The 10,330-nt window shown below is 40.9% G+C and overlaps 1 protein-coding gene across 1 annotated transcript; it reads left to right on the forward strand.

Annotated features, from left to right (window-relative positions):
• The first annotated feature begins 302 nt into the window (after positions 1-302).
• Positions 303-1,532, forward strand: LOC139898229 (uncharacterized). Its single transcript, XM_071880966.1, has 3 exons — positions 303-603; positions 706-978; positions 1,189-1,532. The coding sequence occupies exons 1-3, from the start codon at positions 303-305 to the stop codon at positions 1,530-1,532; spliced, it is 918 nt and encodes a 305-aa protein (XP_071737067.1).
• The last annotated feature ends 8,798 nt before the right edge of the window (positions 1,533-10,330 follow it).

A 10,330-nucleotide genomic window follows, 5' to 3' on the forward strand; every position in this document is an offset into this window, starting at 1 on the left:
AAAGTACTGTCAGTATATGTTGATTCGCAGTTAGTTGCAAACCAATTCAACGAAATATTTGAAGCACATGATGAATCGATGCAAAAATATCTAAAACTTGTGCAAGAACTGGCGGTAGACTTTGACTTATTCCAGATAACTCAGGTTTCAAGAGCATTGAACAAAAAGGCGGACGCACTCAGTAAGTTAGCCGCCTTAACATTCGGCCATTTTAAGAAAGAAATGTGGGTTGAGGAAGTTAAAGTAAAATCTATTGAGGATGCAGTGTATCCGCCGCAGTTAAAGAAGAGGAGCAGAGTTGGATGACACCAATAGTAGAATTTCTAAACAAAGGTACATTGCCGATAGATTCAGTTGAAGCAAGAAAGATTAAGATGAAAGCACCAATGTATTTGTTAGACAAAGGAATTTTATACAAAAAGTCTTTTCTGGGACCCCATTTGCGGTGTCTTAATCCAACTCAAGCGGAAACAATCATACGGGAAGTGCACGAAGGAATGTGCGCTTTGCACTCGGGACACAAAACAGTTGTGTCCAAAATAATGCGGCTCGGGTACTATTGGCCATCAATGTACAGAGATGCTGCAGAAGTGATACGCAAATGTCAGTCGTGTTAGCTCCACGCGCCGGTAATCAAGGCTGCACGACATCCAATGATACCAGTCGCATCTCCGTGGCCATTCTGCAAATGGGCAATTGACATAGTGGGGTCATTCCCCGCAGGACCAGGAGGTGTAAAGTTTTTGGTAGTGGCCATTGATTATTTTACAAAGTGGGTAGAAGCCAAATCGCTGAAAACAATTTCGGGCAAGCAAATCCAAAATTTCGTATGGGAAAACATCGTCTGTCGGTTTGGAATACCAAATGAAATAGTAAGTGACAATGGTAAACAGTTTGAGGGTAATCCATTCAGCGATTGGTGTCAAGAGCTGAACATAAAGCAAACATTCACATCAGTTGCACACCCACAGGTGAACGGTAAATGTGAGGTAACAAATCGGGATATCATGTTAGGAATTAAAGCAAGGCTTGGATTGTGCCGAAGGAGTTGGATAGATGAACTGCCGAATGTATTGTGGGCACACCACACAACTCCAAAAGGCGCGACCAATGAAACACCTTTTAGTTTGGTGTATGGGTCCGAGGCTGTAATACTCGCTGAAATAAATGTGCCAACTATGCGCATAGCTTCCTTCGATGAAAGTAGCAATAGCAAAGAACTGTGTGAAAATCTAAACTTAGTTGAAGAGCGCAGGGAAATGGCGGCCATAAAAGAAGCAATCAACAAACAAATAATCACAAGCTACTATAATAAGCGCGTACAACCATTATCTTTCCAATTGGATGACTTGGTATGGCGAAAGAATGAAGCAAGCAGAGCAGAAGACACGGGTAAACTCGAACCTAAATGGGAAGGACCATACAAGGTTATTGGCATAAGCGATACATGGGTGTATCGACTAGCAAGTCTAGATGGAAAAGCAATAAAACGCACCTGGCATGCGCAAACACTGAAACGGTGCTACATATGAAAAAATTGCAGAGGGATTGATCATCCCAAATAACTGTTTAAAGTTTTTATTATGTTAAAGTTTTTAGTTTCCATTGTAAACATGACAACTAAGTGTTGGTCAGGTGATATGTTTAAAATAAATTGAATCATGCAATTTAAGCCAATAACTTGTGCATTTTTATATTTGTTGATTGCATGCCCCTTAAGCTGCACAGGGACACACTCTGAGTCTCAAGTGGCATAGTTTAGTTTGGTTACTAATACTATTTTTAATGGTGACAGTAGTAAAACATTGGTTTGTTTCAAACGCTCGTATACCGCGCAAGACAGAGACTTGCACAGTCTAGACTATAAAACACAAGTTTGGTTTACTTGTTTATATAACCCGGATATTGGCGTGGCCGGAAGACTCTTGAGTATAGACATTGGTTTGTCTATAGTACGAGTAAATTACATTGGATTGTATATGCGTACATGCTTATAAATTTTTTTATAAAAGTCTTGAGTATAAAGTTATAAGCATTGGTTTGCTTACTTTTGCGTAAAACATTGGATTGTCAGCGAAAGAACAAAAAGATCGTGAAATGATTGAAGGGTCGCTCCCGTCATGAATTCATGGCATTTATTCTAAACATTTGTTATTGAATGCATAAAATTGTAACGAATCATTATAACCGCCATAGTGGTTTCATAAAAACGCAATAAATGCACTTAAACCAAAAAAAGATGTCGAATTATATTCAATCACAAGCTAACAAATTACAGTTAGAAGATATAAAGTCAACCGCTTAGCATAAAAGCGGGACATGTAGCGAAATTTGACCTACTGTACGCTAATATAAATAATAAAAAAGAGGGTGGCATTGGCTGGCACGTTTGCCCTACACTAAAGAGAGCATACCATCCTCGCACGCAGTGATCAGATGCATACTCCGCTGTAAACAGAAAAGGAAAATATAATATAGGGATGCGAAACATCCAAGACAGTAAGGCCCATCCCTCACTAGCAAAAAACAAGCCACCCAAGGATGGATGAATAGTATCCATCCAGAGTAGCTTAACAAACTCAATCGAGTTTGTCAGTAATTATCTCCTGTGCGGAGATGGTAGGATCGTTAAAGAGAAATTGAAGATGGGGGATCGAGATTTGTTGAAGTTGGGAACAAGCTTCCTCACATTTTTCCTTGGCTCCATTGACGATCAACTCAGCAATATTGGGGGGAATCACGGGGGGTACGAACATTTCCCAGCAAATGACATTCCAGAAAAGGGTGCGCTCATAGGCGCAAGCAGCAACCATAGCTGCGCCAAAAAGCTGCTCGACTGCTTTGCAGTCAAGCGCATGTTGGACTATTGTTGGAAAGCCCTGACGGAGAATGTCATATTCTGCCTTTATAACACCATGCTTGGCACCCCATGATTCCTGGGCTAAAATCCAGTCGCTAAAGCTTTCATTTAAAAACACAACATGGCCCTCTGCTTCCTTTAGTTTCGCAGAAAGAGACGCAATCTCGGACTCCATAAACTTCTTTTCTGCAATATGCTAATCTTCCACCTGTTACCTTTTAAACATCATAACATTGATCCGCTCTTCTGCCTGCACGTGCGCGGTTACCGTAACCGCGAGCTGGGTAGTTAGCTTTGCATTTTCTGTTACAAGGAATATATCTTGGAAGTCTCTCTCGATGACGGCGGTGGTGGATGAGCGAGCGCAGCAGATTTGAGTTGCAAACGATTGAGGTCCTTGGAAAAGTTGAACAAGGTTGATTGCGTGTCCATATAAAGTTCCTCTCTAGGTGAAAGTACAAAAAACATTTGCATCAATTGCTGAGGGGCATAGGATTGTAAAAAATAAAATTGTTGTGCAAATACTGGAGGAGGAACCTTCATGAACTCATTGGCATTCGGAATCAGCAAAGACAAATCATCTGGATTTGGGCATACACGTTAGAATTGATGAGCTACACCACTTTGTAACGACCCTGGAATTTCCAACGTTTATTTATTAATAATTATTATTATTAATACGTGTGATTAAACGAATGTATGTTATTACATTTACATGTTGCCATGATTGCCCGAACTTGACTTTTAAGTGCCCGAAACGTCTTTGTGACACCCGGAACTTTCACGAATAATATTTTTAGATATTATTTACATTCATGATTAAATTTATTAATCATTTTAATTAACTAAGACTATTAGTTAGTTACTTGGGCTTTAATTGGTTTAACTTGTGATTTATTTGAACTTGGGCTTTGTTAGTGTAATGGACTCATGTTATTGGACTTCCAAGCCCACCCTATATCTTACATAGATTATTAAGCCCATTTATATGTGTAAGTATTACTTTCATGTGTAACTAGTTAAGTTTAAGGACTTGGAATCATGTTACACATCTTCCCCATGCTAGGCCACTTATTAACCAACTTTTATGCCTCATGCATGCAAGAGACTAGGGTGTAATTTCCTTCCCCTTCCCCTTGTTTTGGCCGTCGGCCTTTGTAGCTAGTGAGAGGGTTTTTGTTTCAAATTTTTCTATCATATCTCCTAGTATCCTTCACCACTTCTCTCATTCAAAACACACACATTCAAACTTGCAACTTCTTTCTCTCTTTTCTCTCTCAAATTGTAAGTAACAAAACTAAATGTTCTTCCCTTTTTCCTCTTCAAAACCGTGAACCTATACACACATATCATCATCATCTCTTGTTCTTTGATTATTGTTTTGTTACTTGTTGTTGTTATTACTTACTTACTAGTTGTTTTTCTTTCTCTACTTACATGTTTTCAAGAATCAAACTACCTAGTTTATTCTTCTTTATCCTGTATTAACAAGAACATTCAAGAACTAAACTCTCTTGTTTAGGTTCTACATATAATGTTTCAAAGATTAAATTCTTGTGTTGTAACTCATACTTGTAGTTCTTGAAGTAAACTTAAAGTTTACTTTACTTAAAGATCAACCCTTGGTTGAATCTTTAAAAGTATGAACAACCATGAACCTTTTCTTGTTTATTTAAGTTTACTTCTTCAATTTATGCACTTTAATTTCATGTAGTTAGTTTATATAGTCAAGTACTACAAGTTAGTCTTGATCTCATATCTCTTGAACAAATTAAGTTAACTTTGAAAGTTCAAGAACACACAAATAAGTTTTCTTTAAATATAACTTTGGATCTAGACTTTTGAGTCTTGGATCTTCAAGATCAAACTAAGAACTATGTTCTACTACTTATGATCTTGATTAGTTAGTTAACTTTCAAGTTTATAGCTCAATATTTCTTTTAAAGTTCATGTATGTGTTAGATCTAAGACTTTGATGTAACTTTGGTTCATCAAACTTCATACAACTCTTAAGTGAGTTGTGCTTCATGTCTTAGACTTGCACTAGGGTTATGATGGTCAAGACTTGGTTAAGATGATGTAGATACATCAATGAGTTGTACACTTGAAGCTATATGAATGGAGGACGAGAACCATGATGAACATCAAGCACCAAGACCACCGAAACTCACTTAAACTTACTGTTTCTGTCCAAAACCTACTGACCTGCTGTTTCTGTAACAGAACAGCAGACCTGGGCTGTTCTAAGCATTATTTTTAGATATATATTTTCAAGTAGATAACTTTTCATATAGGACTCGTCTTAATCCGAGTTACATTTTAGGATTTATGGCCCTCCGATCGTTACTATGTCCTTTAACGTTGTGCAGAAATTTCTGACCTACTCACACTTAGACCGTCGCCACGGTCAAACCAAGATGAGTTTGCTTCTGTAAATTTTACCACATTTAAAAGACTCATAGACGGAGTCATGGCCACTGGTCTCACCTTAATTCAGTAAGGGTAGAGGCCGTGGTGACTGACTGAAGTCAGACTTTGTTTTAAACTACTTTCATAAACGAAACCTACCTTACGCCTTTTGTTTAATGATGAATGATGATGACCCTTAAGACCTTAATTACATACTTTTAAACCTATTAAGATGATTTACTAACTTAGTACTATTTGACTTAGGTTGAGGACCTCGGACCGTTTACTTGCACACCTTTTCCGAACCGACTTTACGACTACATTATCATTGTGAGTTATAGCATTCCCGTTTTACTTTAACTTATTTTGGGAACTGAGAATACATGCGGATTTTATGTTTTACATACTAGGCATGAGTACTTAAACTTATATATGTGTAGGTTATACAACGGCATAAACATTCCCTTTAGCTCGGTAACGTTTAATCATTGGTTTTTGAACGTTGAACGCGAATCTTAGATATGGATCCATAGGGTTTGACATCCCCACTCGGGCTAGTAGCGCTAGCATTTAACGAGTGTTTAATACTTCGTAGATATACGCACTTGCCAAGTGTACTTTCAGGGGGTATAAACGTTAAGTTAGTTACCAAGTGCCCACGGTTAACATATACTTTATCATACTTTTGAAACGCTCGTTGTAGCACTGAAATCTCGTGGCCTACTTACATTACTGTTATACTTAAACTATAGCTCACCAACCTTTGTGTTGATGTTTTTAAGAATGTTTTTCTCAGGTGCTTGAGGTTAGCTTCCGCTGTGTACTAGTCGTGCTGTAGACACCCGCTGCTTAGAGTTGTCATCGCATGAACTACTTTATTTCGCATTCAAACATTCGTACTTTTGAACTATGACTTGTAACAACCATTGTGGTCACATACTCTTATTATTTGCTTCTACTTAGTGAAGCATGCTTTTGGAAATGTAAAACATTTGATGTCGGTTATGACATCACCTTTTTATCGTGAATGCAACTTCTTTAATTACAGCATATAGTACTTAACCTTGTAATGATCCTGTTGTTGATGATTCGTACACGATGGTTTTGTACGGGGCATCACATTTGGTATCAGAGCATTGGTTATGGGGAATTAGGTTGCATTAGTGAGTCTAAGACCGACCCGAGTAGGATTCACTAATAGGACTAATCTACAACTTGCTAGTTTACTTGTTTCCGCTGAACTTACTGCATGCTGCTGCTTACTTTTTCCGCTATATGCCATATGCTACAACATGATTTCACTACTGCATGATGCTACTTGCTTTCGATTGCATGCTACTTTCATGCGAATTACTGTTATTGCATTGCTAGTTACCGTTATACATGATTTAAACTGTTGGCCTATTATTTGCTTGCTTTATGACATACTGACATGGAAAATTTATTTTTCCTTGTTCAGATGTCAGATGTTCCACCTGCTGTCATTTCGGGCAGTACATACTCAGACCCCGTCGCCCTACCTACTGCTACCCCTGCTGCTGCTACTGCCGATACACCGGCCCCGACACCCACTAGTGATCCCGGCGCTTCTACTTCCGGAGCTGGTACTAGTGCACCTGCCCCAGTGTCTGCTCCCGGACCCTCGAGGTCACAGCCCCGCATTGGTGGTATTGAGATCCCCGCTGAGTTCGGGGAAGGGCCGTTTCATAACCACATGCGCACGCCTTGCCGACGCACTCCCGATGGACATTTAGTCGTGATTCTGCCAGGCAAACACAGACAGATGTTGGCCGCCTTCGGACGCTTCGGATTACCAGCTCAGCCACCAGTGTCACCACCACACGATTCGGATGACTCATCATCCGCCGATTCTTCATCATCAGACGACTCCAGCGATGATGAGGATCCTGCTGATAGACCTATTCAGGCACCCTCCACCCCGCCGAAGAAGCGGTACCGTTTCGACAGCACCGTCATTCCAGGGGTGAATGGAGGTCGTGCTTTTATTGACGCATTTGGCCATCATCGTAGGGTTAATGCTCGTAAACGAGTTGTGCCATACCCTGCCGACCCACAGATACGTAAGGTTCCCCATTATGTATTGACTATTCCTGAAACTGTACCACCTAGATTTAGATACGGACTACTTACATCTAGGGATGTACCGTCTACATCCGGAGCCGGACCATCTACATCAGCACCACCGGCACCACCCGCACCACCCGCCCCACCTGCACCGCCTACCCCACCAGCTCCCTCTAACGAGGAACTGATGAGGGAGATTGAGACTCTCCGAGCTCGAGTCACTGAGCTCGAGGAGCAGTTGGCTCGAGGAGCAGTTCACCCGCCTTCACCGTAGGACTTTGTATTTAGATTTCATGATGTAATCTAGATATAGTTTCATGTATTTCATATATATTGTACGAACTTATTCAGATGTATGAAACTTATTATTATTAATGAATGGAACTTTGCGTTATTTAATTCTTGCATGATGTTCTATTTACATTGTTGTACGATGATTCTGTGGTATTTGTACCTAGATGCATTATTTAATAACATGTGATGTTTTGATTCCATGTTGGTCACTATATACTGTATTATTACTACTTGCATACTGGATTTTGACTTGAGTCAAAAATTTTGTTTAGAATACCATGGCTAACGAAAGATCCACACCTACCGCCGCCCAGATTGAGGACATGATCAACGAACGGGTCGCTGCAGCCCTAGCAGAAAGAAATCTCGAAGCTCCACCGCCACCACCACCGATTATTCCACCCGTTCGAAATTGGTGTACATACAAGGAATTCCAGAGCTGCAAACCGCATAACTTCAGCGGCACCGAGGGACCAGTTGGTCTCACCAGATGGTTCGAGAAACTTGAATCGGTATTCTGAGTTAGCAACTGTTCGGAGGACAATAAGACCAAGTTTGCATCTTGCACGCTATCTGACGGCGCGCTAACGTGGTGGAACACGTTAGCTCAAGCGAAAGGTATCGATGAGGCGTATGCTACGCCATGGGAGGAATTCAAGGCGGCTATGATTGATGAGTATTGTCCAAGAACCGAAATTCAGAAGATGGAAATTGAATTCATGCAGTTGAAGGCCGTAGGCAACGACCTTAACAGTTACAATCGTAGATTTTTGGAGTTGGCTCTTATGTGTCCGACCATGGTCACCCCCGAATTCAAGCGCATGGAGCAATACTTCTCGGGACTCCCTAAGTCCATCAAAGGAAATGTCACCTCATCCAAACCACCGAATGTCCCCGAAGCAATGCGCATGGCGCATACTATCCTGAATCAAATCATCCTTGACGAGCCGGAGAAGGCTAAGTTTGAAGCCGGTAGTAGTGAAAAGAGGAAATGGGACAACAACCACAATAACAACAACAACAACAACAACAACAACAACAACAACAACAACAACAACAACAACAACAACAACAACAACAACAACAACAACAACAACAACAACAACAACAACAACAACAACAACAACAGGGAGAGAAACTACGATCAAACCCCCGCCAAGAGGCACAACAACGGTGGAAACCCTAATCCCAACAACAACACCAACACCAACCCGAACTACAAAGGAACCTTACCACAATGCAAACGGTGCTACAAACACCACACTGGGTATTGCAATGTTGTTTGTGAGAAATGCCAACGGGCTGGGCATATCGGAAAAGACTGCAAGGTCACCACTTTGAATGGGAAGCCGAACCCCACAGGGCCGAAGAAGTGTTATGAATGCGGGCAGACGGGCCATTTCAGAAATGCGTGCCCAAACAAGCGAAAAGATGGCTGGCCACCCCGTGGTAGAGCTTTTAATGTTAATGCAAGGGATGCACGCGATAACCCCGACTTGGTGACAGGTATATTCACAATCAACAATCTTTTAGCTTCTGTCTTATTTGATACTGGTGCGGATAGAAGTTATGTATGTAGACATTTTTGCGATAAGATTAATTGGTCATTAGTCCCGTTAAAAGAGAGTATGCTTGTCGAGGTCGCCAATGGAAAACTTGAAAAGGTTGACCATATTAGTCGTGGAGCTATTATCAACATAGCTGGTGCAGATTTCGAAATTGATTTGATACCTATCAAACTGAGAAGTTTTGACGTGATCGTCGGTATGGATTGGTTGAGCAAGATAAAGGTCGATATTATCTGTGGAGATAAAGCACTTCGCATACCACAAGGAGATGGCGAACCACTGGTTATCTATGGAGAGAGATGTACCTTAAAGTTGAACCTCATTAGTTGCGTGAAAGCGCAAAAGATTATGAAGAAGGGACGCTTTGCTGTCCTAGCACATGTGAAAGCAGTAGAAACTGAGGTGAAGAGTGTGAACGACGTTCGAATTGTGAACGAATTTTCCGATGTCTTCCCAGAGGAATTACCTGGATTGCCACCGCAGAGAGCAGTAGAGTTTTAGATTGACTTAGTGCCAGGAGCTACACCTGTAGCTCGTGCACCTTATAGACTCGCACCTTCCGAGATGCAAGAATTACAGAGTCAACTACAAGAGCTATTAGATCGAGGGTTTATCCAACCAAGCTTCTCGCCTTGGGGCGCACCTATGTTGTTTGTGAAGAAGAAGGATGGATCCTTCCGTATGTGTATCGACTACCGTGAACTCAACAAATTGACTATCAAGAATTGGTATCCTCTTCCATGAATTGACGATCTTTTTGATCAACTACAAGGATCGAGCGTTTATTCAAAGATCGATTTGTGATCCGGATATCACCAGCTGAGGGTGAAGGAAAGTGACGTGATGAAAACTGCATTCAGGACCCGTTATGTCATTTTGAGTTTCTCGTGATGCCATTCGGTTTGACAAATGCACCTGCCGTGTTCATAGACCTCATGAATCGTGTCTACAAGCCTTACTTGGACAAGTTTGTTATCGTCTTCATAGATGATATCCTCATCTACTCTAAGAGCGAAGAAGAACATGAGCAACACCTCCGATTAGTGCTTGAACTCTTACGACAAGAGCAACTTTACACCAAATTCTCCAAGTGCGAATTTTGGTTGAAGGAAGT

This window comes from Rutidosis leptorrhynchoides, chromosome 1 (assembly GCF_046630445.1).
Source record: "Rutidosis leptorrhynchoides isolate AG116_Rl617_1_P2 chromosome 1, CSIRO_AGI_Rlap_v1, whole genome shotgun sequence".
Taxonomy (NCBI): Eukaryota; Viridiplantae; Streptophyta; class Magnoliopsida; order Asterales; family Asteraceae; genus Rutidosis; species Rutidosis leptorrhynchoides.